Raw genomic sequence first — 26,242 nt, forward strand, 5'->3', positions numbered from 1 at the left:
ATGGCACGTGTGCCCACAGAGAGGGCTCTGAGTGCCACCTCTGGCACCCATGCCATAGGTTCGCCACCACTGCTCTAGGCTGATCCTGCATTGAGCAGGGGGTGGGACTGTATGGCCTGTATGGCCCCTTCTAACTCTGGGATTCTAGGATTCTGAACTTTTCTTTGTTGCTGTCCTGTTGGTTTTTAGGGTACCGCAGGGGGCACTAGTCAGTCCTCAGGCTTGAGAGATCTACCTTTGGGGGAGGAGGTGGGGGACACAGCATCAGAGTCTATCACGTATGGCCAGTCAGTTCTATTGATTTGTATTGCTTCTGCCTTGTTAGCGATCCCGTTTAGTCCATGAGCCAAGGTAGAGTTTCACTCATTGTCCCCAAACAGAGGCATTAAATGTTTTCTCTCTCTAAAAAGCTTATCTGTGGCTTGCAAATACAATACATCTGTAGTTTGCTGTACAATAAACCGTTACTTATTGAATGCGTGAGATCCAGGGTGGTCCTTGAACTTGGCTGTCTCCATTAACGCCCATGAAATTTGGGTTCTAACAGATGAACTCCTTTGAGATCCAAATAGTGTTAATTTACTCACTGGGTTAATAAGTGACTGTGCTGATGGAATGGTGTGAGCTACATGAGACGTTACGGTGTTTTGAACCTGTAAATGCTGATCATTGCAAGATAGTACAGTCTGGAGTCCTGAAATGTCATACTGAGAAAAGCAAACAAATACAGGTTAGCGGTGTATAAACTAGGTGCTTCTACTCCCTAACATTTATTTCAAGGTATCCTGTATTGCTGAAGCTTGTTTTCTGTTAAGAAATGGAGTTTCAGTAGTATACATCGATGGCAGACTTATTCTGCAACACCACTGCTCTTGAACGGCTTCTTTTTCTGCAAATGTAGGATTAGATCTAGTGGAGGGCTCTCAGGGACGGAAGGGGTTTCCGTCTGCAGGGTGTGACGTTCTCCTCTCCCCCCAATGTAGCCCCAAGTGCCTCCTGAAACGCAGCTCCTGGGATGTAAGGGAACCCAGGAACAGCCCGACTGGCAGCCGGAGGTCTCTAGCAGGGTGTGAGATCAGCAGACCTTTTGGAAGTTTGACATCTCTCTTTGAGACTAAATACCTGGATGGTGCTGGAGAGGAAGTGTTTAAATCTACCACGTGTGAACTTGCTAGAAAATAAATGTATAATCCTGTCAAATATTCCGAGTGCTTTCTTCAACCTTAATTGTAGAGAGGCTATACATCTGAGCTGCATACCTCCTGTCCATTCTGAAGTGGATTATAGCTTTTACAGTGTGTGATTCTCTGGACTTAAATTCTTGGAATTGCTCTCAGTGTGTGTGATTCTGCAAGGCTCAAGGCTCTGAAAAAAAATCTATCCCTTACCAGAGGCCCAGGAAATGCATTAGAGCATGTCACACCTCTCTATGCTGAAGAATTCGATCCCTTGTCCCAAGCGTGTAGCTCACTGGAGGAAGAGGACGACACCTTTGTGGGGAGCTGTGACTCAAGTAGTGAAGCGTACTTTGCCATACCGTATGCCTTAGTGAAACATGTAGACAGGTTTGAGGTTGTTGATAGCCCCATAAGTGACCATTGCCCATTAAGACTCATACTTAATCTCAATGATAACATTTTTCTGAAACCAGTTCCAGAATTTGCTGAAGATATCCTTCCAGGACATAGGAGACTCAGGTGGTCAGAGGAACTAAATATTAAATTAGCTCAAATCCTTGCTACTCCAGAGATGGAATCTATGAAGGCAGTTCTTCCTTTGCCAGATAAGGACACTATTAAAACTTTTCAAGCCATAAATGACTACCTTAAACCTTTTTTATTAATAGCAGGCCAATTAACCCTTTACCTAATGGCAGTAACAGCTGGTATGACCAGGAATGTAAGGCGATTAAAAAAGAGCTAACGTCTCTAATGAGACTGGTAAGACGGAATAATTATGATCATTTGATGCCTCACCTCTTGAAACTTAGGTCTTATTATAAAAATTTAATTAAAACTAAGAAAAGGGACTATGCTAAATCTTTATGGACTCAAGTCCATCTTGTTAATGCTGCAGGGCTCTCTGGCGGGACTGATCCAAGGACCTCACTAAACCATCCACTCGGCAGTAGCAACAGGTGGCACGTACAAAGGGCAAGGACTTAACACAAGTTTATGACCTTTTGTCTATCCCCAAGTGGGTTATGGCCCTGCCGTGTACAATTCTGCAAGGCTCAGAGCTCTGAAGAAACTCTATCCATTACCAGTGGCCCAGGAAATGTATTTGTGCATGCCGCACGTCTCTCTGTGCTGAGGATTTTGATCCCCTGACCCAAGCGGATGGCTCACTGGAGGAAGAGGGCTGAGGCTGTGTGGGGAGTTGTGCTTTCACTACAAAAGTCTCATGTCTGAAGATTTTGCATCTCCAGTTGAAAAAACAGATCTTGGATAACAGGTAGACGGTGGAAGACCGTGTTTTGTCAAGAGCGGCTGCCAGTGGGAGCAGGAAACACTGAGCTACTGAGACCAGTGGTCTGACTCTGCACGGCAGCTTCATATGTCGTATATAGAGCGCTCTTAGTAGCATTCAGTTAAACTGCAGTTCTGCCTCAACCACCTCTTGGGAGAGCGTGCTTATTTCTGGAGTAAGAAAATCTGTTTGGGTTTGATATTCTTGGATTCCAGAAAATGCCTATACATATCTCCTGCGGTGACTGCAATTGCCACTGAATAATAGTTCTGTGATAGCACCGCCTCTGGATCCTTGGACCCCACGGCCCTCTTTGGATTTATTGTATATGTGCCCAGTTTCCTCAGGCTGGGACACCTCCAAAAGCTCCAGCAGCCATATGTGGACAATCATCATTGTGGTTATGTAGTGGTTTTTACAGGTCTTTGTGCACCCCGGAATCCCACCAGGGGGTGGGTGGGCAGCATTTGTCCACAAATATAGCGAACGAGCTGCAAATGGAATCATCTGAGTCTGTTGCAGAATGTCTTTGCAACTTGTTGGCCTTTAAGTTACATACACCCAGCGGTTTGAAAGCTTCGGAGAGTAGATAAAATGGGTACCATTCCTTAGAGAGGGTGGGCACACTAAACCCCTCCGGTGGGGGGAGGTGTTAGCCAGCGAAACGGAATGTCCAGCTTGTAAGCTTGGAAGCCTGGAAAGATCTCTTCGGCATTAAGAAGCCTGCGATGGGCCAATCCGGCCAGGCGGTGGCAGTGCAGCGCTGAAACCCGAAGCTGAACAAAACCCCTGTCGGTTGCAAACAAACGTGTGCGACTTAAAGATTTATATGTTGTCCTCCCTTACCCCCTATGAATCATTGTTAGTCCCTTGTTAATATGTGTAACTGTAAATCGCTCAGAGCCAGCAGCTCTGCAGGATTGAGCGATTAATAAATTGAAATATGTTGTTGTTGTTGTTGTTGTGCAGGACTGAGCGATTAATAAATTGAAAGATGTTGTTGTTGTGCAGGACTGAGCGATTAATAAATTGAAAGATGTTGTTGTTGTTGTTGTTGTTGTTAAAAAATGTTTGCACTCAAGACAAATCTATGGTATATATCTATTCCTGCAACTGGATGTTGGTTTTGGATTCATTCAGTTTGCACCTGTTACTGTTTTTTGCCTTGCCTTTGCAACTGCAGGAGGAAAGCGGGATATAAGTACTTAAAAATCTTCTCTCAGTTGGGGGGGGGGCCTTTTGTTTCCTAGGCCTGTAATTGGGGGGGGGGGCCTTTTGTTTCCTAGGCCTGTAATGTTGCAATTTGTTTGGAATTAAGAACAGGGGAACTGGTTGACTAGGCTGGCAGCACCATTTGATGCGGAAGGATCCTATCCAATGATCTTGCCCTCATTTTGAACACAGGAAGCTGCCTTATACTGTGGCTGATTCTGCACTGGCTTTTCCAGAGGGCACCATAAAATCCAGTGATCAAAGAAAGTGAAAGCAGCATGCAATGCAGAGGAGAATTCCTGTTCCAATGTGGGTTTGGCATAACAAGGGAGGGAAAAGCCAATGCAGAATCACCCTGAATCAGACCCTTGGCCCATCAAAGTGAGTACTGTCAGATTGACAGCGGATCTCCGGGGTCCCAGGCTGAGGTCTTTGACATCACCGACTATCTGTTCATAAGAACATAAGAACATAAGAGACGCCAATGTTGGATCAGGCCAAAGGCCCATCCAGTCCAACACTCTGTGTCACACAGTGGCCAGAAATACCAGTGCCATCAGGAGGTCCAGCAGTGGGGCCAGGACATTAGAAGCCCTCCCACTGTTGACCCCCCCCCCAAGCACCAAGAAGACAGAGCATCACTTGCCCCAGAGCCCCTAGCTATACCTTGTGGCTAATAGCCACTGATGGACCTCTGCTCCATATCCTTTTTACTGGGAATACCAGGGATTGAACCTGCATGCAGAGCAGATGCTCGACCACTGAGTCACAGTCCCTTCCCAAAAGGGACATTTTCGAGTCTAAACTGATGGCAGTGACAGAAGCTCTGGGGATAGTCAGAACATCCATAAATACTCTGTTCTCATCAAATCCAACTCTTGGGAATCTTGGGCCACAAACACAGTATGAGACCGATGCTTTTTACAAGGAGGTCTTTCCTCGGGAATTAGCACTCTACCCTGCAAAGTAATTTTACTTGACTTTTTGCTTTGCATTCTTATAGCAATGCTTTAAACTTGGACTTGCCATTTAAAAGTCAGTATGGTGTAATGATTCTAGCATGAGGCTAGGACTGGGGAAAACCCAGGTTTAAACCGCCACTCTGCCACGGAGTGGCCTTGGGCCAGTAATGCATACTTTCAGAGGAATCTACCTCAGGTGTGAACAACTGTTTAAATATGCAGGTAGTTGGGAAATCTGCTGTTTAAAGTTGGTTTGCACTTATGCGTGGCAATTCACCCTGACATTGTGGGGCGTTGATTGATCCAAGCTGCACATGTGTTAAGTGTCCACATGTCTGCGTGAAAGGGGGGGCTTGGAAGCCACCGTGATAGCTGTCACATAACACAAAAATGCATATCCCCCCCCCAAAGCAGAAGTCCCCTTTCTCCTTCCCTGTGACCACATTATTAACTTTTTGACTTACATGATTAGATAGAAGCAGAAGAACGACGTCTCTGTCTGGACAGCCTTGGAAACTGGGGGGAAATGACCTGGATGTTTTAATTCAAGACCTTTAACAGTTTAAAGACATTAGAAGACAAATTTAAAAATCTGCAAGGAAATTGGGTGTTACGAGTACGTCTGTTAGGGTGCGCAGGGTATGTTCGACACTTCATTTGGGAATTGCCCTCCCGATGCAACTGCTGAAATATTTTTATCAATTGACAGTCCCAAAACTAAGAAGAGCTTTTACGTTGGCAAGACTGGATGTTCTTCCCTCGGCAGTTTCAGAGGGCAGATATAATAAAGTATCGGCAGATATAATAAAGTATCATACACTAATAGAACACACAGATGCTCATATACAGTCGAAACCATTGAACATATGGTTATGGAGTGCCCTATATTCGATGAGTTGAGGGCTAATTTAGTCAACCCTTTACTTAGACATGGAACTGCTAAATGTGCGGGCCCAGGTGTCATGGCTACTATCGGATACCAGTGATCGTGTCACCCTCTCAGTGGCAAAATTCATAGGCGCAGTAATCAGATATAAGAGAAATAATACTGAGTAAGGTCTTTTAAAATATTTTCTTCGGTTCTGATTTCTGCTTAAGGTGATAGCCGTATGAGCAGTACTAGATAGATAAGACCTTTAACAGTTGCCCTGAGGTAGAGATATTCATATTAGGCATAGAGGAGATGAGAGGGGAAGATAACAGAACAGCCTGCCTGAAGAGGTCAGGAAGATTCCCTTGCGTCTGTCTTTCTGTGAGTTGTATAAAACAGGATTGTTCAGCATAAAAGTTGACTCCAGCCTGAGCATGGAACAGCTCAAAGAAAACATGGAGAGAGCTGGCCCCTAGAATCGAACATGACTGAATGGCTAAGAACAACAACACTAGTATTATCATCATTAAAATGTATTGTATATGTTACCACTGAATGGTTTATAGAAGAATGGGACTCTGGAGTAGACTGTGTATAGTATATATTAGCTGCTTGTTGTGTGAGTTCTGTTTGCAGTTCATTGTTTTCTGCTTGTATAGTGATTTTCTGCATTAACATATCACGTCTAATACTTTTTTGCTTTGTTTTAAATTCCTGCGATTCTAGTCCGATTACATTGCTTATTAGATGTCACGTCCGATCAATTACATCGATTTACACTTGAGTCTCAGTGGGACAGGCGGGCTATAAAGAAAGTTAGTAACATGTTTATTTATTTATTTATATTTACATTTATATCCCGCCCTCCTCGCCATTCGGCAGACTCAGGGCGGCTAACAACATATATAAAAATACATTAAAATTCCATTGAAACTGTCAATCAATATAAAATCATACAACTTCTATTAAAAGATGGCGAATCTTCTGATCTCAACTGTCAACTGAACACTGTCTTAGTGTAAAAACTCCACCCCCTACAGATGGATAACTCCAGAAGGATTTATCTTCACCTCTTCATCCACCTTGTTTGTCAAACGAGCATCCTATGGCCAGTCATGGGCAGGGCGAAACTGTGCAGTGTCCTCCTGAAACTGCAGAAAAAATTAATACCCTTCCTCCACCTTCTCCTCATAGTTGAGGCGATTGTGGATAGGCGGTAACGGTCTCTCGTGGGTATCTGTTGGCCTTCTGAAAACGGACCTGGGTCTTAGGGGGCCCTGTGGGCCCTAGACTGGATAGCCCAGGCTGGCCCAATCTCGTCAGATCTCAGAAGCTAAGCAGGGTCAGTCCTGGTTAATATTAGCATGGGAGACCACCAAGGTATTCCAGGGTTGCTATGCAGAGGAAGGCAATGGCAAAACCACCTCTAAACGTCTCTTGCCTTGAAAACCCTACAGGGTTACTGTAAGTCAGTTGCAACTTGACAGCACTTTACACGCACACATTAACTGGTGTATTGCGTATTCCAGGTGAATTCAGTGTTTATTGAATTTGTTCGGGGAAATTTTCTCCTGCTTGGGGACAGAGTTGTTCAAGGGACCGAGGCCTCCTGTTTCAGGGTTGGGGTTAGAATCAAACTTTTGCTCATTGTTGTGTCCAATTGCATGGCACTGCTCAGTGTGTGGATAGACTCTTTATTATAGGTCAGTGTGTTTTCACAGTAGTGAAAACTCTACACTGCTATAGCTCCAGTCTTGCTCTTCTAAGTGTGTTCCATTCCCCCCCCCCCCAGGTACTTGGTGGAAGTACGGGCTCGTTGAATAGCCATGGGCTTCAAGTGCAGCAGCGAAGGAACCTGTCACTGCATGAATACCTGAGCATGGGACTCCTGAAGGAAGCCGGCATTGCCGTTCCGCACGGATTAGTCGCCAAGACACCGGAGGAAGCTTACCTGATTGCAAAAGAAATAGGTATAAAACTGAAGAGCGTGTGTGTGTGGTCAGTGTGTCTTTTACACGCCATATTCTGTGTGCTGTATTGAAAAAAGGATGTCAGATGTGGAGAAGCAAATGCTTGCACTTAAAATCCTGCCCCCTTGCAGTGGCTGATGACCCTAAGAGAGCCAGTTTGGTGTAGAGAGCCAGTTTGGTGTAGAGAGCCAGTGTGCAGACTCTAATCTGGGAGAACCGGGTTTGATTCCCCCACTCCTCCACTTGGACCTGCTGATGTGACCTTGGGTCAGTCGCAAGCTCTGGCACAGCTGTCCTTGAAAAAGAGCAGTTTGTGCCAGAGCTCTCTCAGCCCCACCCACCTGTTGTGGGGAGGGGAAGGGAAAGGAGTTTGTAAGCCGCTCTGAGACTCCAAGTGAAGGGCGGGGTATAAATCCAATCTCTTCTTCTTCTTCTACAGTCACATGGCTTAATAAAGCAAAAGATAGATTCAGGTGGTCAGCCGTGTTGGACTGAAGCAGTAGAACAAATTTAGAGTCCCGTGGCACCTTTAAGACTAACAAAGGTTTATTCAAGGTATGATCTTTCGTGTGCAAGGCACACTACTTCAAATACAGTGGAATGGTAGGTAAGGTTCAAACTTATAGACAGGGACATAACAGCAAATTAACATGTAACATGATGATGTTTAAGCTATGCAAAGTCAGAACTAAATAACAAGCTAAGGTTATAAAGCAATAAATGTGTCAGAATAGCAGATAAATGTCTAAAGGTGTCTTTTCTCATTGTGGGAAGCAAACGGAGAATCTGTGTTGTCTCCCAGGCATGGAGATCTCTTCACAGCACTTTTTGAGGTGAATGTAATATCATGTCAGCAAAACATCCCAATATTCCTTGCATTACATTCAGTATTCTAATATACTATTCTGAAAAAGAAATACACTAAATTACAGAGTATTTACAGAGTATTCTTGTTGAGAATACATATGTGAGGACTGAATGAGTTAGCATGTGTAATGAGATAAGAAAGCAATATCCCTGTTGAGTCCTGGGGAGGTTTTTGTTCCAAGTGTTGTAATAACTTGTAATTCAGCAGTTTCACTTTCCATTCTGTTCCTGTTTGTTCATACCTTGAATAAATCTTTGTTGGTCTTAAAGGTGCCACTGAACTCTAAATTTGTTCCGAAGCAAAAGATGACGGCATGATTTGGATACAATGGCAGAAGGTGGCTTGGCTGTTTTGTGCCCAGGCTTGCATGCTCCTTCTTCCCCTTCCCTTCTTCAATTGTAGTAGTCTTGTCTAAGAAAAAAACTTCCAGATTCAGGGACCACCGATAACATGTCTGAACCCCAAACTACGGAAGAGCACAAACCATGGAAGGTAAAGGTAAATGTTTCCCTTGCTCGAAAGCTAGTCGAATCCGACTCTAGGGATGCGGTGCTCATCTCCGTTTCCGAGCCGAAGAGCCAGCGCTGTCCGAAGACATTTCCGTGGTCATGCGGCCGGCATGACTAGACGCCGAGGAGCACGGAACGCTGCTACCTTCCCACCGAAGGGGTACCTATTTATCGACTTGCAATTTCTTGCTATCGAACTGCTCGGTTGGGAGGAGCTGGGACCAGCTCCATCACGCGGCACTCGGGTCTCAAACTGCCAAACTACAGACCTTCTGGTCTGCAGCTCAGCATCTTAACCTCTGAGCCACCACATGGGTTCAAAAATGGAGGGGGTGGATCCTGATCTGGAGGGAAGAGCAGACAGGCTTTAACTCGCCGCGTGTCGGGGATTATGCAAACCCAGTAATCTCCCAGGCTCTGTACCCTAACAGTCGCACGATTGGTCTATTGTGTCTATTGTGTTTGACTTGGGCCAGTGGTATTGAAAGGTTCTCCAGCTGTGAAAGCTGTAAGCATTTAATTAGTACATAATTATTGCTTGATGCTTTCTGATGTGCATGCATTATCGCTTTTGGTAACACGCCTTGTTAATTATGTTTCTTCTATTTGGAAACCTATTGGCTTGGACCCACTGGAGGATTTTTGGTAACAGAAGAGACTTTTGTCATTAGACTGCAGCTTCCTTCCCCCCCCCCCCCCCCGGGAAAAGCACGGGGGGGGGAGTTAGAGGTCTGCAGTGGGAATTGCTGTAGAGGGGAACTGCTGAAAATCACTGTTTCTTGCATATCTGTGGAAATCCTCCAGTGGATTCAGGCCACTGATTGTTCGTGAAATATTGTTTGCCTGACCTGGATGGCCGCCAGGCTTGCCCAGTCTTGGCAGATCTCGGAAGCTAAGCAGGCTCAGCCCCCGCTAGAACTTGGATGGGAGACCTCCAAGAAATACCAGGGTCACTACAGCCATGAAATTAAGACGCCTGCTCCTTGGGAGGAAAGTGATGGCGAACCTAAACAGCGTGATAAAAAGTAGAGACATCACCCTGCCAACAAAAGTCCGCATGGTCAAAGCAATGGTATACCCAGTAGTCATGTATGGCTGCGAGAGTTGGACTATAAGGAAGGCCGAGCGCCGAAGCATAGATTCTTTTGAACTATGGTGCTGGAGAAGTCTCTTGAGAGTCCCTTGGACTGCAAGAAGATCAAATCAGTCAATCCTAAAAGAAATCACCCCTGACTGTTCCCTGGAAGGCCAGATAATGAAACTGAAGCTCAAAGACTTTGGCCACCCAATGAGAAGAGAGCCCTCACTGGAGAAGACCCTGATGCTGGGAAAGATTGAAGGTCAAAGAAGACAGCGCCGGCAAAGGATGAGATGGTTAGACAGTGTCATAGATGCAACGAACATGAAAGTGAGCCAACTTCAGAGGATGGCAGAAGACCGGAAGGCCTGGCGAGATCTTGTCCATGGGGTCCCGAAGAGTCGGACTCAACTGTGCGACTGAACAACAAACACACAGAGGTGTGCAATGGCGATCCACCTCTGAACGTCTCTTGCCTTGAAAACCCCATGGGGCTCTCCATAAGACAGCTGTGACACGACAGCAACAACAAAAAAAATTTGTTTACAGCCCGGCCCTCTTATTTCCATTGCAGGGCTGTTGCAGTTGACGAATGGGAACACCCCATTCTCTTGATCCAGTGCAGCTGTTTGTCCCAGCTGCATGTTGCCTTTGTGCGTGCCCAGCAGAGCCAGCAGCATAACTCACCCCTTGGTGGTTGGCACAAACATTGGCAGCATGCACCAGAAATTATTTTAAAACACATGAGGCAAACCTGAAACACAGTTTTGCTAATGCCACACTGACACGTGGGGAATGACACTGTGATAGCCGAAGTGACTTGCCAGTGAGGTGTCTAAAGAGCTGGAGTCAGGGGTGTGTGTAAAACACACAATTCTTCTGTATCCAGGAAAGCTGGATTTTGTTTCTGAAACTGAAATTATCATATGGGTGTCGTGTGTGGAATAGCCAGGAGATCCCTGGGGGACTGTTTGGCTGCCGAAGCTGTAGCTCTTTTTTGGCACCACTAGGTGGCGAGCTATGCTTATTTTTAGGCTGGGGGTGCTGTGACTTGCCGAAGGTCACCCAACTAGCTTCAAGTGGGGAAGTGGGGAATCAAACCCCGTTCTCCAGATTAGAGTCTGCCGGTCTTACCCACTCCACCAAACTGGCTCTGTATACATGCCGTACATTTAGAAATTTTGAGTAAAAAGTTATGCCAGGCTCTGCTATTTTGCATGATCCTAGTTTTAGTAATCATATGGAAGGAACAAAGTTTGCTTCAGGATACTTTAGCTTTACCCCAGACACTGGGAATTCCATTCATCATGTGCTCTCGTGGCTTTCAAGACTGGGTCGTATCCACATCCTTCAAACATTTTTTTTTAATAAAGAAGTAAAAGGCGGACCCTTAGTATCAACATTCTTACGCGTATTAGGGCCAGATGGATTTTTCTGCACTCCCGCAGATTTGCAGCGTGCCTGTAGAAATCATTCTGTGTCCTGGCCAGCAACTAATAGAAGGCGACACCAAGCTTTATGTGCCCTATAGCCCGGTAGACACAATTCTTTGGGTGACTAGAGTGCCCCAAGTCAGGCGTCCTCAACCTTTCTGCGGGCGCCTTTGGAATTCTGAGAGATGGTTGGTGAGCGCCACCCCAAAATATTTTCCAACGGAAGCAGACCCAAACCCAAAATGGCTGCCTCAGGAGTCCGAACCGAAGAAAATACCTCCTTCCTTGCATCTGCTGGGAAGAAGGAAATCCTGGAGGGGGAACGGACCCACACAGTGATTAAGGGAAACCCAAGTGATTACCAGCAATGTTCCCTCTAAGCTGTGGAGTCTTGTGAGCAAAAATTCTACATTGTGAGCTACTGACATTAAAGTTGTGAGCCAGTGATTTGGCTACTGCAGAAATTAGTTTGCTCTGGAGCCATCCTTCCTGAGCTGAGACAAAAATGTGTGAGTCGGAGGCTAAAGAACTGTGAGCTAGCTCACACTAACTCAGCTTAGAGGGAACACTGATTACCAGTCCTCCTCACCCTTCAGTGGAAAACTTTTATTTGACTGAGGGAAGCCAATAGCAAGCCCTGCCTTAAAGGGCTCTTTTTGCTGCAGGAACTCCTTTGCATATTAGGCAACACACCCCTAATGTAGCCTATCCTCCAAGAGCTTACAGTAGCCCCTGTAAGAAGAGCTCTGTAAGCTCTTGGAGGATTGGCTACATTAGGGGTGTATCACCTAATATGCAAAGGAGTTCCTGCTACAGAAAGAGCCCTGTAAAAGGGTAAGTCACTTTCTGAAAAGCTCGGCAGGCGCCATGGTGCCTGCGGGCACTGTGTTGGGGAACCCTGCTCTAAGTATGCAAGCTCTCAAATGTGTTCAAACTGCTTATGATGAAATGCTGCATTTAAAACCTTTTGATACTATTGGAGGTGCAGAAGGCGTTGTTGGTCTGAAGCTGTGGGGGAAAGGACAGTTCTTATCCAAGAGTGGCCATGCGGGGTAGTGGTCTTGGGGGAGGGGGGAAATTAATCATACACAGTATTTTCTTATCAAACCTAAATTTACTTCACTGCTTTAGGAATATGAAACAGCACGCTTAACTTAGTGCATAAAATAGCCCCTCTGGGTTTAATAAAGTTAAAAGGCATAAATACCTTTGCTTCGTTCAAACAGAATAATTTCAAGGTTGGAGCCGCAGGCGTCTACACCTGTGTGAGCTATGCTTATTATTATTGGGAATAATAGGGATTGAGAACAGTTTCGGCTTTCAGCTGTCGACATGATAGTAAACAAAGGGAGTTCTTATTTCCTGGCTCTGGAAACACTGACTTGGATCTAGAAACTGAGCTCAGCTCTGCCGTTTCTCCCCTTTTGCTATCGCCTTCTGTGCCCATGGAAAAGCCAGTTCAGAGGCTTGGAGGAGGGTGGTTGTAACGAAGCCTAAAACCTCGACCTACCTACCCAGTGATAGAAATATTATAGTATAAAGGTTTGAAAAGCCTTAAATTTCCTGGTGGCAGCCGGATATACCCAGTAGAACCAAACATAAAGAACTCTTTTAAAGTAAAATCAGACCTCCCCAGTTAAGGGGTCGTCACAGTGGTGCTTGTGAATGATGGGGGGGGGGCTACAGTGTAAGGGGCTGCAACAGAATGAGGGAATCAGTGCAAACCCCTTCCTTGGACGAGCAGAAGTGGGAGGTATGTTGCATCCAGCAGGACCAGAAACTAACGTATGCAATAAAGCTTTAAAAAAAGATCTCTCTAATAAATTCAGTTATTCAGTTTCTAATAAATTCAGTTATTCAGTTTCCTTTCAATAACAGTCATCTCTTTTCTTACATTGAATTCCACTCCAGGTCAGTAAGGTTGTCCTTGAAAATAGTAGCTCGTGGAAATGAGGCGTATAGTACAGAAACACCCTAGATTTCTAAAACCCTCTAATAAATCAAATAGCATCTGTTGGAGTGTGTGCTTCGTTCTAGCTGGCAATTGGTGACCTGCCAGTTCTCATTAAATCAGTTTACATTTTGCCCGCTGATGTAACAGTGTGGGTGTTTGGCCTTAATAGAACTTCCTTGCAATCTGTTTCTGTTCCTTCTCTCACTTGGAATATCCCTTTCCTGTCAGTATTTTGTCTACAGGATTTTTTTCCATCAGTTTGCCTGTAAGGTCATCCGTGGAGCAGTGAAAATCGCATAGGGAAAACGTCACTCTACCACGATGACAACCCAAGATGCTGTTTTTCATAAAATCCAGGCCGTTTATCTTGAAATCTGGCACAGGATCTACTTGACAATCTGCACTCGTTTGAGACAATCTGTTGAAAAACGGTCTAGTTACAACAGTTCACCCCCCCCCCCAAAAAGTAAAAATTGCGCTTACTGTGCTGCTTTTGTTTGTGGGTAAAATACCCTGAGGATCTCTCTCTGCCTTTTCAGTTGCGTCCTTAAATCTGAACTATTCCCGGGGAAGTCGTCACTGTTTCCATTAAAATGTATGGCGTGTGAAACTTATGAGGCTTCCATGGAATGTCTGCGGGAAAGGAAATTCAGCTGGAATGATGTGCGTAAGCAGGGCTGGTGGATCCATGCGCAGGTTTTGGGTTTTGTGGCCTTAGGGCACCAAATTAGGTATGAATAGTTCTTAATAGATACTAGGGCCCTTTCTGCACCTGTATTTTGCCTCGGTTTCTGAGCAAATCCTATCCTTCTGTTCTGCGTTCCCTCTCACTTTCACTTCCGGTTTGTGTCGGGGCCTTTTCTTGTTTCTGTATTTGTTTGACAGGAATCTGCATTCAAACTGCTTCCAGCACACTCTTGCCCCGCAGTTACCAGAACTCCTTTTGCTGCGAATTGTTTCTGTGGGTATTTACGTGCTGCCCACTGCCTTCCCCTGTTTCCGCCTCTGTCTGTTTAGGTTGACGCTCCCTCCCCTTTCTGTTTCCTTTCCCTCCTTCTCCAAAGACAAAAGAGGGCGTGTCCTCCTGCTCAGGCAAACTTTTAAAAAGCCAGAGAGAGCATAAGAAGGAATCAGTAAATATAAAGGACCAGGGGATTCCCTGTTCCTAATGTTTCAGTCTTGCATGGGTGGGCCTGGATTGCCCCCTCCTTTCCCTTTCTTTTTGCAGAATCAGGGAGGGACGGAGGGGGGGGGGTTGGGTCTGCAGTGAAAACTTTTGAAAGATGTTTGTCTTTCTCTTCACCTTACCAGGTAGCTCAAAAAATGTGGGTTTTGCTTGTAGATGCAGAATGCATGCAGAATACACAAATAAATAAACTGGAGGGGGGGGGAAACCAGTACAGAGGGAATGCGTGCGACTGCGACGTTCGCCCTTAAGGCTGGACTCCTCGGATTCTCCGGAGCAAGCTGCCAGGGCAGGAAGGGCCATAGGGCAGGAAGGGCCATAGGGCAGGAAGGGCCATAGGGCTGGGGCCCTGCGAGCTGGCCAGCTCAAGGGTCTGTTGTGTTTAATACGTGGTGTCATGATGGTCATGCTTTGTATTACATTCACGTCTCGGCTACTTCATCCACTTACACACTCTCACTTTGTTCTCCTGGATACGTGTGTGCCTTTCTGTGCCTGGGCCCCCTGAAGGGGCTAGTGCAGCCACGCAGGTACGGTGCTCAGCAATGTACTCTTTAGGCCGTTTCCCCCCTAAGCTCTCTTACAGGCAGCTTGGTAGCCTTCTGTTTATCTTCCCCACCATATGACCCGTGGCAGCCCTTATGTGCTGAAAGCCAATATCCCCCTATCGTCCATGGACCCCGGCTTCTGAAAAGTGGGCAAGGGAGCTAGGACAAAGCAGTTAAGCCGAAACTGTAGAATGTGTGTCACTGGGCGATTCTGCATTGGCTTTTCCCTCTGCTGTTGCACCAAACCCACCTTGGAACAGAAATTCCCCTCTGCATTGCATGCCGCTTTCGCTTTCTTTGATCAGTGGGTTTTATGGGACCCTCTGCATTGCATGCCGCTTTCGCTTTCTTTGATCAGCGGGTTTTATGGCGCCCTCTGCATTGCATGCCGCTTTCGCTTTCTTTGACCAGTGGGTTTTATGGGACCCTCTGCATAGATTGATGGCCGTTCAGGGGCGACTTTGCAGTCAGTACGGTGTTGCCCTGGGGTATTTGAGCTGCCCCTTTCCCTCGGTGCTGAGAAAATGCGGAGTGAATGCCAGATGCAGAATCGCCCACTGTAGGCTATCTGCATTGGCATAATCGGAGAGTAGGTGACACATTTTCTAGAATAATTGAAAGAGGTTTCAGTGAGCCATAAGTGCTTTGGTGCCAGTTGGTCTTTCACTTAAAACAAAGAGGTCTACTACGTTTTGAAGCACATACTTGTAAAACATCCTGCCCAGATCTCCCTGTCTCTCAGGGCGATTCTGCACAGGCTTCTCCCTCTGTTGTTTTACCAAACCCACCTTGGAACAGAAATTTCCCTCTGCACTGCATGCCGCTCTCACTTCCTTTGATCATTGGATTTTGTGGTATCCTCTGATTCGCATGCTGCTTTTACTTTCTTTGATCATCGGGTTTTATGGTACCTTCTGCATAGATTGATGGCCGTTCGGGGGGGACTTCACAGTCGGTATGGCGTTGCCTTCTGCATTCTGAATGTGGTTTTGAGCTGCACCTTTTCCTCCCGGTTGAGAAATGTGGAGCGAATGCCAGATGCATTCCCAAAGGCCTAAATACATAGCCCACAATCCATTTTTTAAAAATCTATCTTTAAAATTTGGGATAAAAGGAAAAAACTGTTAGCACCTTTTCCGTCCCCGATGACCACATTTATAGAACAATCCTGGTTCATTCCAGCGCATACACCAGGTACTTTTAAAATTTGGAAGCAAAAAGATCTTACCTTGTTGCATTTCTGGCTGAAAGCATTAATGTGCGTACCTCCTTCAGGTTCATGAAATAAACTGGCTGGCTGTCCTTGTCTCTTAAGATTTTCAGCTTTCTTTTGTTGCTGACCAAAGAGAGGTTTATGCATGAACTGGCTAGGTATTTCAGGTCAGATCGCACATGATGCTTAGTTGGGTGAATGTTTTTCCTTGGGGTTTTCATACCTCAAAACCTCTGCAGGAAGCAGCAGTTTGGAAGAGCCGCTCTGCAGATAACTTCTGTCATCAAAATTTCACCCAGCAGCTGCTTTGGTGCCCTCTGGGCAGGGTGGGGGGAGGCTCTGAAGACTTTTGCCCCATTTGGCAAACACCGCACCTTGGATGAAGCAATTTTTTTTTTTTGAATGTTAAAGATGGCCTGCGGGTAAAGGAGGTAAATGGTTCTCTCCACCCACAACTCCCTCCTGATCATGGCTTCCAGCAACTGCTTTGCAGTGATTTGATGAAATAGTTCTGTTCTCTAACTATACGATCGGCCCTGACCTGGATAGCCCAACCTACTCCGATCTCGTCAGATCTCGGAAGCTAAGCAGGGTCGGCCCTGGCTAGTATTTGGATGGGAGACCTCCAAGGAATACCAGGGTTGTGATGCAGAAGCAGGCAATGGCAAACCACCTCTGAACGTCTTTTGCCTTGAAAAACCCTAGGTAAAAGTCTCCCTTGCTCGAAAGCCAGTCGAATCCGACTCTAGGGTTGCGGTGCTCATCTCCGTTTCGAAGCCGAAGAGCCAGCGCTGTCCGAAGACGTTTCCGTGGTCATGTGGTCGGCATGACTAAACACCAAGGCGCACGGAACGCTGTTACCTTCCCACCGAAGTGGTACCTATTTATCTACTTGCAATTTCTTGCTTTCGAACTGCTAGGTTGGCAGGAGCTGGAACTAGAGACGGGAGCTCACTCCGTCATGCGGCACACCCGGGTCTCGAACTGCTGAACTACCGACCTTCCACAGCCTGCAGTTCAGCGTCTTAACCATTTGAGCCACCGCAGCCTACTAGTTGCCATAAGTCAGCTGTGGTCCCACTGCTGGACCCTCCTGATGGCACCTGGTATTTTTGGCCACTATGTGACAGAGTGTTGGACTAGATGCGCCATTGGCCTGATCCAGCATTGGCTTCTCTTCTATTCTTATGACTTGGCTTGGCAACCATCAGCTAAGCATTGTCCTTGGATAACTCAGTACATACTGGGTGCAGCTGCTGCAAAAACTTGCTCTTTAGCCTCCATGGCAGGGGCTCTCTGTAGCCCCCTCTGTTTCAAACTGAGCCTGCTTTCGCCCACATAAAATAACGCACTCTCAGTACACTTCCGATGCACTTTGCAACTGGATTTTACTGTGTGAAATGGCAAAATCCACTTGCAAATGGTGACTGAAGTGGATCGAAATGGCATTATTTAGCATCTGTGAAAGGGCCACAAGAGACTGAATTGTTTCGAGAGCAAAGTCTGAACAAAGGGCAATGGCTTTAGCCGGAGTGTGTTCCTTTCTTGGAACTAGAAGAGGAAAGAACAAAAGGAAAGGAGATGGAACATCTTTTTTGAATTCCTTAGTGAATGAGAGTGTCCATTGTCTCCTTTTGTTTTAAGCAGAGGTCATTTCGGGGGGGATCGCAGGGGATCGCAGTTCCCCCAGGTGAGGTACGGGGGGCGGGGCACATGACGAAGTCCCGCCCCCTGCTTCCGGCCGCCTCGCTTCCGGCCCTCATTCAGCCAGGAGGAGGCAGGAGAAGAACCTTGCAGGTCCACCGCCGGGCCCCTCATGGGGCTCGGCAGTGGAGCTGCAAGGCCGGCGGCGGCCAGGACTGTTGGGGGTGGTGTGTGTGGCCTTATGACACACTTCCGGTGATGTCAGGGGGTGTGGCATATGCTAATGAGTTATGCTAATGAGTTCCCGTAGCTCTTTTTCTACGAAACGACCCCTGGTTTTAAGGGTGTCCCAGTGCTTGGTAATTCCTGCAGGCATTTCAGGAAGGTTCTCTTTTCTGGGCTTAAGCCCGACGGTGTGCTTAAAGATCAGTTATGCGGATCAGGGATTCTTTTGGTGAAGTGGAACACACTGCATTGGGGGGAAAGGAGCCCATGTTTTGGGGTGTGTGATAAAAGTTAAAGAATACTTGAGCTTTTTAAAGGTAACAACATTAGGACGTTTAATCATTTTCATGTTCATTAGTTTCCCCTTAAAAACTCAAGTATCCTTTCTTGACTAATAGCTTGAAATTTCTTTCTCCATATCAATCTGCCATTAAAGTAAAGGTCTACCCGTGTCCTGGAAAATGTTAGTTTTGCAGTCGGATCTTCGCAGTGGTGTCTGGGATGGTGATCTGCTACTACTAGTAGTAATTCTGACTCTCTTCACCAGAGGTCAAGCAGCAGAGCTGTGTGCCGAGGAAGCGGACCGCCGCTTGTTGAACTTGCTTAGCAATATAAACTTTTATTCTCTTGACAGAAAAACAAAAGCAAGACTAAGTGAGACCTTCTGCCTCTATCGTTGCGTGTGTTTGCTGCCTGCTTTGAAAACTAGAACTGCCTTTTTGCATTGGTGAAAGGCTTTGAACAGTGTTTGTGCAAGATTTAACTAAAAGAAAAATTCTGTGTAACCCCCCCTTCCCTGTATTCTAGGAACAAAGGACCTTGTTGTAAAGGCACAAGTATTAGCTGGTGGAAGAGGGAAAGGAACATTTGAAGGTGGCCTTAAAGGAGGAGTGAAAATAGTCTTTTCGTAAGTTGTCCTTTTAATTGATGAATGAACGTACTTGTTTAGCCGTGGGTGTATGCGATTTGTTGGAGTTATTTTAGTTACTTATATTAAAGCAATAATTTCAAAGTGATCCACTTGAGCACCTGCTCAATTCCATGCTACGTTTCATCAAAGAATACGGGCGAACGTCCACTGTATAAAATGAATTTTCCACAACCTGTCAAACTTTCTTTAGAAGAATATTCCATAATAAAGATATTATATCGTGTGACCAAAATGTAAGATTCTGATATTCCTCAGCATTCTTCTTTGGAAAATAAGTCAGGTACATCAGTAATCCCACATGTGATGCGCAAAGTCAAATACATCAATTACATATAATCCCCTATGTGACGCACAAGGGTTTAGGTAAAAGCCAACAAACAATAGACAGGTTTTGTAATTGCACTTGATCCAGAAATAATTGGGTGACCCCAGTTTGGTGGGTGGGCTCCGTCAGGAATTTTAGACAAGAGTGTATTTGACCGGAATGAAAGATATTCATTTAACTGTGTCATGTTGCTGCGCTATCGTCATGACCCTATAGCAGTGGTGGCGAACCTGTGGCACGGGTGCCAGAGGTGGCACTCTCTGTGGGCACGCGTGCCATCGCCCCAGCCAGGCCCAGACCATCATTAAAGTGTCGAATTCTCTGCCAAATAATTTTAAGTAAATGAAAGCATTTGGGATTGCTTTCCTTACTTTGTTTGAATCATCTTAAGTTAATGGATGAGTCGTTTTTTCTAAAGTAAAACCTCAGTATTCAGGTTCAATGGCCGTGTTGGCACTCTGTGATCAATAAGTGGGTTTTGGGTCGCAGTTTGGGCACTCGGTCTCTAAAAGGTTCGCCATCACTGCCCTATAGCCTGTGCACCAAATACCCTCATTCTAATAACATAGACAAAGCATGATTTGTGTTGCCATTACTTTAAATATCGTTATTAGTTTTGATCTCCCCCAGCTGCCTCGAGGTTGTTTGTTTTCAGGTAGCCTTCATTGGCTAGTTTCAAAGCGTATCCGTTGGTAAAAGTAATACACAACACTTTGTTCTTTGGCACTCAGTTATCCAGAGTGCTCAGTTAATCGGTGTTACCATGAAGTCAGGCTCTTCTCCCCCCACCCCATCACCACATCTTATTTATTTATTTATTATATTTGATTTATGGGTGGCCCTTCCCTGCGAGCAGGGCTCAGGGCGACTTACATCAAAGATAAACACAATACGATTGAATTAAAACAGCATCAAAATACCTAAAAACAGTCAGAAAACAGCACTAAATCCAAGATGACGATCATTTCCACCAGCCCCCCTGGGTGGAGGGGATATGTAGGGATAAAAGGGGTGGTTGGCGTATGAGAGCGCCAGACGGTCGCTGTCCTCATCCAAATGCCTGGCAGAGCATCTCTGCCTTCCAAGCCCTATGGAAAGGTAGTAAGTCCCATAGGGCACAGATGGTCTCCAGCAAAGAGTCCCACCAGGTGGGGGCCAGGGCTGAAAAGTCCCTGGCCCTGGTCGAGGACAGCCAGGAGGTTCTTATTACTAGAGCGTCATGCTCTTCCAGGGACATATTGAGAGAGGCGGTCCCAAAGGTATGTGGGTCCCTGACCACTTATGACCTTAAAGGTCAAAACTAAAACCTATGTAACTTTGGGCACCTGTAAGCCCCACTGCTGCCCCTCCAGCTTGATGCCCACGTCCGTCACTGTCCGTCTGACAGCAGGTGATCCCAAACTGATGTCCTTCTTGTGTACCTCTTTTTCTTTAGCCTTTCTTGAACTGTTGAGAGCAATCTCTGCCCGTGGCCCCTTGGTTAGCTGGCTTGCTAGTTGGCCTGCTACTTAGGACTACTTAGTCGCTTGGGGGGGGGGCGGCCTCACCAGGCACGGGGCTGTGGCCGTGGCGTTCCCAATGGGATGGGGTTTGGCCATCTGGGAAAGGGACAGTGCAGAGCTTGATTAAGCAGCAGCCCCTATTATCTATGAATGCTGGCCAATAAAGCTTTTCCCTTAAGAAATAACACTCCCTCTTCTGGAAAACTTGGAGTTAGCTCAGCCGGCAGACTCCAGAGATGCTGTTTAGAATGGCACTTCTGTCGGTGGAAGAGCAGAGGGCAACTTGCTGATTTCCCTGCTCATACTGCAAATCTCCACCTGTGCTGTTCCTGGGGGTCCCTTGACCCCCAGTAGTAGAATTTCAGGGGGGTGCCACAGGAGGGGAGAAGCACAGAGTCCTCACTCCTTCGGTGGTGCTTTGGATCTGATTCAATTGGGTTTATGACTTTATGGCTTTATTTTATGACTTACTCTTTCAAAGATCGCAATACTGTATTTCGATTGAGTAAACAATAGATTTTGTCCTGAGCCTAGAGAGAGTAGATACCTGGTATTACATCCCCCCCCCCCCCCCCCCGGTAGTCTATCAGTTAAATTTGAAAATATCTATTCTAGACTGAAGAGGATGTGGAAGTTTAAATTTTGCTACGTGCAACCTGCTTGTTTAGTGCAAGTGAAATCTGGCTGTGTTTTTGTGAAGTTTCTTTAGAGAGACCTAACTAAAATAGAAAATACCAGAACTCTGTACAGACTTGTGAACACAGTGGAGATGTCCCGCTTTTGCTAAGTGCTGAGGGGTTTTTTTTGCCCAGACTGTCAAGATTGCATCGTATTTTTAGTTTATGATATGTTTGCAAATAAATGGTTTTGTCTGCAACACATGGCCTTATAGTATGCTGATTTTTTTTGTCCCGTGTGCTGATTGCACAGGTTTTATCTTTTTTTTTTAATTTTTTATTTTCAATTTTCCATAACATACATACATTTGTCCCTCTTTTTCAACAAGTGGGGGGGGGGATTACATTTTAATATATATTTTTTTAATCTTGATTGCGGATATGTTTTTTTTAAGTCTCTAAAGCATGAGCTAGCCTAAATGTACAGATTCAAAGGGAAACCCTCTTGTAGCCAGAAATCACAGGACAGGGCTTTCCTGGCTTTTCAATAGCTGGAAATTTTACATCTCTAGTCGTGCCGATTGCCCTGATTGGGATGGCCCAGGCTACCCCAATCTCGTCAGATCTCGGAAGCTAAGCAGGGTCGGCCCTGGTTAGTACTTGAATGGGAGACCACCAGGGAAGTCCACGGTCACTGCACAGAGGGAGGCAATGGCATCTGAACATCTCTTGCCTTGAAAACGAGGGGTGTGTGTTGCTGACCATAAGTCAGCTCAACAGCACCATAAGTCAGCAACTCAACAGCACTTTTCTTCACCACCACCAGTTGTAGGCATTATGGATTTTTTTTTTTAATGGGACTTCCTCTCCGAATAGCATTACACTCTGGGGAGAAAAACCTCTTGGTGATCTCTGGCCCGAAGGATATCTGGCTGTCCTCGACCAGAGCGGGGCCTTTTCGGCCCTGGCCCCAGCCTGGTGGAACTCTCTGCCTGATGACACCCGTGCCCTGCAGGACCTAATACAGTTCCGCAGGGCCTGTGAGACAGAGGTGTTCCGCCAGGCCTGTGGTTGAGGTTAGCAACGGTTTGTCATCAAGCCTGGCCTCCTCTGCGTCTCCTGACTTCCCGCCCCAAGGGGCAAGGACATATATTGTCTGAATGCCATCTGGAATAGTTGGTTATGACTGTTTTATCATTTTAAAATTTATAGTAGAGTATATTATTTATATAGACTATAGCTGTTTACTGGAATGTATTTATTAAAACGTTGTTAATCACCCTGAGTCTACAAATCAAATCAATAAATGAAGATTTTGAACATCGCGATCTCTCTCTCTCTCTCTCTCTCTCTCTCTCTCTCTCTCTCTCTCTCATTTTAGTCCAGAAGAAGTAAAAGACATTTCCTCCAAAATGATTGGGAAAAAGCTGTACACAAAGCAGACAGGAGAAAAAGGCAGGATATGCAACGAAGTATTTATTTGCGAGCGAAGATATCCCAGGAGGGAGTATTATTTTGCTATAACAATGGAGAGATCCTATCAAGTGAGTAACCTGTCTTGAGAAATACTCCTTTTGGGATGCACTGGTACTGATGAGTGCTTGGTCGTCTTCATGGTGCTTGTTTGTAATGCGCAATCCTAGCTCACTGGCACGGAGGCTTTTTGTTGTTGTTGGGATGTAATTCGAGAGTGATCTATCAAATGTTGTCAGTGCTGTTATACTATCGTATGGTGCAGCTGAGTGCATAGTTAAGAGGAAAGCAGCATTAAATACGATGCAAAATGTCTGGTAGGGGTCATAAATATAAAACCACAGCAGGAGAGGTGTTGTGGGGCTGGGGGAACGTCTCTCCCAGTCCCCTGGTGTCAGCCACATTTCGGAGAAGAAAGAGGGGCTAGCCGAGACCTCAGAATGCACGCCACGAGGCTACTTCACCTCGTCAGTGCCTGCTGCCAAGAGTTGCCTCACGCTCACTCTCTCGGCGGCGTCACTCAGCCTCCAGTCTTGCCTTCCTCCCCAGTCCCAGCGTCTCGGCTCCTCTTGTGCTCTCGGAGTCCCCTGCCCCTCCCCCCATCACCCCTCTGAGCGGCCTCTAGCCTTATCCTTCGCCTGTCCCGTCTTCCCCATTGGTCCTGACTGCGGCTGTATTTATCATTCGGGTCCACCCTCTGCACTCAGCCGGGGCGTGTGGTTGATGGTGAGTTGATCAATCGGATGCTCGGCTGCCGCTGCTCCTTCTGCTGTGGCTGTGGTACGCTGTGGTGGGCCTGGCGTCAGGGGATCAGGGTTCTCCTCCCTCAGCCCCGCCCACCTCCCCTGGACCTGGACCTGGGCTCCGGCTCGGCCTCTCTGTGGTTCACCTGCCTGCCTTGCGCTTGGCTGTCTCCCTGGGGCTGTAGCCGATGCTTCCTCCTTCGGCGGTTGGGACCAGCCTGTTTGGGCCCCGGCCTGTTTGGGCCTCGCCAGCCTCCCTCCCCCACCCAGGCTGCTGAGGCTCAGGGCCATACGTGCCAAGCAGGCCGGTGGCCGTTGTTGTGGCTGGGCCGCGCCCGTTTGTCCCGGGGGTGATGCTGATGTCCTTGAGCCGCTCCTCCTCATTGTGGCTCCCTCCTCGCTGTTCTCACTGGCTGGTACATCCAAGATCTGACAGGTGCTAACAACAGTACTTTCTGAGTTTATTCTAAGCCAGTTTGGTGTCGTGGTTAAGTGCGCGGACTCCAATCTGGGAGAACCGGGTTTGATTCCCCTACTCCTCCGCTTGCACCTGGCTGGATAACCTTGGGCAAGCCATAGTTCGCGGGCTCTTTTTGTAGCAGGAACTCCTTTGCATATTAGGCCACACCCCCTAATGTAGCCAATCCTCCAAGAGCTTACAGAGCACTTCTTCCAGGAGCTACTGTAAGCTCTTGGAGGATTGGCTACATTAGGGGTGTGTCGCTTAATATGCAAATGAGTACCTGCTACAAAAAGAGCCCTAAGAGCTGTTCTTGAAAAAAGAGCAGTTTCTGTCAAGAGCTCTCTGAGCCCCGCCTACCTCACAGGGTGTCTGTTGTGGGGAGGGGAAGGGAAAGGAGTTTGTAAGCCGCTCTGAGACACCTTTGGGTAGTGAAGGGCGGGGTATAAATCCAATCTCTTCTTCTAAGCTCACTTCACGGTTCTGGGAATCTTTAGTCTTTGCAGTGACAGAGAGGAAACACACTTGGAAAGAAATCTCGTGGTGGGTACCTGGATTTAAGAGATTTCTTTCTCAGCAGTTGCTACCAAAGGAAACACCCCCCCCCCCATTCTTTTCGAATGCTAACAAATTTAAAAAGCAGTTTGGGGACTTCAGAAGCGTTTTCTAAAAGCAGAAGGGAAAATACCTGGAAAGCATCGATTGCGGTGTTGTGCCAAGCTGTTCCTTAAATTCAGGACTTTCAGAAGTCGCTGAAGTTAGTTTTCTCGTCACAAAACCAAATGCCCACATATCGCACTACACCTCCCCCCTCCCACACTCAGGTCAGCCAGTGCAACACAGACTCAGATTTCAGTGCAATTTACATTTTTCATTAATCTGGAAAGGCTGACGATAAGAAGCATCCTTTTTTGTAATAGTATCACTAGATGGAGCCATAGATCCAGTTTGTGTGTGTGATGCAGGTTTTTCTTGGCTGTGTACCCATCTTGCACCGCTCAGTGTATCTCATTCTAAACCCTAAAAAAAGTATTAATCACCACCAGTTCAGATGTTAAAATACCCAAAGACATCTAATTAATCATCTTATTTTTTAAAAAAAGCAACAACTTTAAGTCTCATTATCTGGGTTTTACTATGTTGGGCCTGTAAATGTAAATAATAAACAAATAGCTTGGCCCAAAGTGTTATGTGGGCAGGAGGAATGTGAAAGATCCCAGTCACAAAGTTAAATACGCCCTTTTTATAAAGGAAGATCAGATCTTGCATTGCACTGAAATTTAGGTGAAGGTAAAGGTTCTCTTGCTCGAAAGCCAGTCGAATCCGACTCTAGGGTTGCGGTGCTCATCTCCGTTTCAAAGCCGAAGAGCCAGCGCTGTCCGAAGACGTTTCTGTGGTCATGTGGCCGGCATGACTAAACACCAAGGCACACAGAACGCTGTTACCTTCCCACCGAAGGGGTACCTATTTATCTACTTACAATTTCTTGCTTTCGAACTGCTAGGTTGGCAGGAGCTGGAACTAGAAATGGGAGCTCACTCTGTCATGCGGCAACTCGGGTCTCGAACTGCTGAACTACAGACCTTCCACAGCCTGCAGTTCAGCATCTTAGCCACTTGAGCCACCGCAGCTCCTGCACTGAAATTTAGGAAACGTCTAAAAAGGACAAAAGAAAATCAAGGGGAAAAAAATAAAATCGCAACCCTGCTTTTGCACTGTCTGGCTTAGGGTGCTAGGCAAGGCAAAAAGTCCCTTTTTAAAAATGTGACTTTCCGTCTGTCAAGCCATTTTCAAAATGGAATCAGACGTGTGGTTTTTGGAACAGAGGCCAGCAAGAAACGGGGAAGTTGCTGTGATTCTGAAAACAGGCAGCAAAGAACGCGCCTCCCACTTGAAACACTTTGTCCCTGCAGCATGAGAGCCTCTTCCGCACTCAGCGCCATCTAAACTGACAGAATCCTTGGTTCTGTAGCGTCCCCGTCCCCCCCAAATGCACTGGTGAGGACCAGGGCAGTGGTATTCATTGGGCCGGATTGGGCAACTTCTTCC

General features: G+C 46.4%; 1 protein-coding gene across 1 annotated transcript in view; it reads left to right on the forward strand.

Moving 5' to 3' along the window:
- SUCLA2 (succinate-CoA ligase, ADP-forming, beta subunit) overlaps nt 1–26,242 on the forward strand; it is a 46,543-nt gene that overhangs the window by 3,862 nt on the left and 16,439 nt on the right. The window contains exons 3-5 of the mRNA XM_015414081.1: nt 7,307–7,484; nt 18,950–19,049; nt 22,899–23,061. Of these exons, the coding sequence (XP_015269567.1) occupies nt 7,307–7,484; nt 18,950–19,049; nt 22,899–23,061 (441 nt within the window). The remainder of the gene's footprint in view (nt 1–7,306; nt 7,485–18,949; nt 19,050–22,898; nt 23,062–26,242) is intronic.

Source organism: Gekko japonicus, unplaced genomic scaffold, assembly GCF_001447785.1.
Source record: "Gekko japonicus isolate JY-2015 unplaced genomic scaffold, Gekko_japonicus_V1.1 scaffold1230, whole genome shotgun sequence".
Taxonomy (NCBI): domain Eukaryota; kingdom Metazoa; phylum Chordata; class Lepidosauria; order Squamata; family Gekkonidae; genus Gekko; species Gekko japonicus.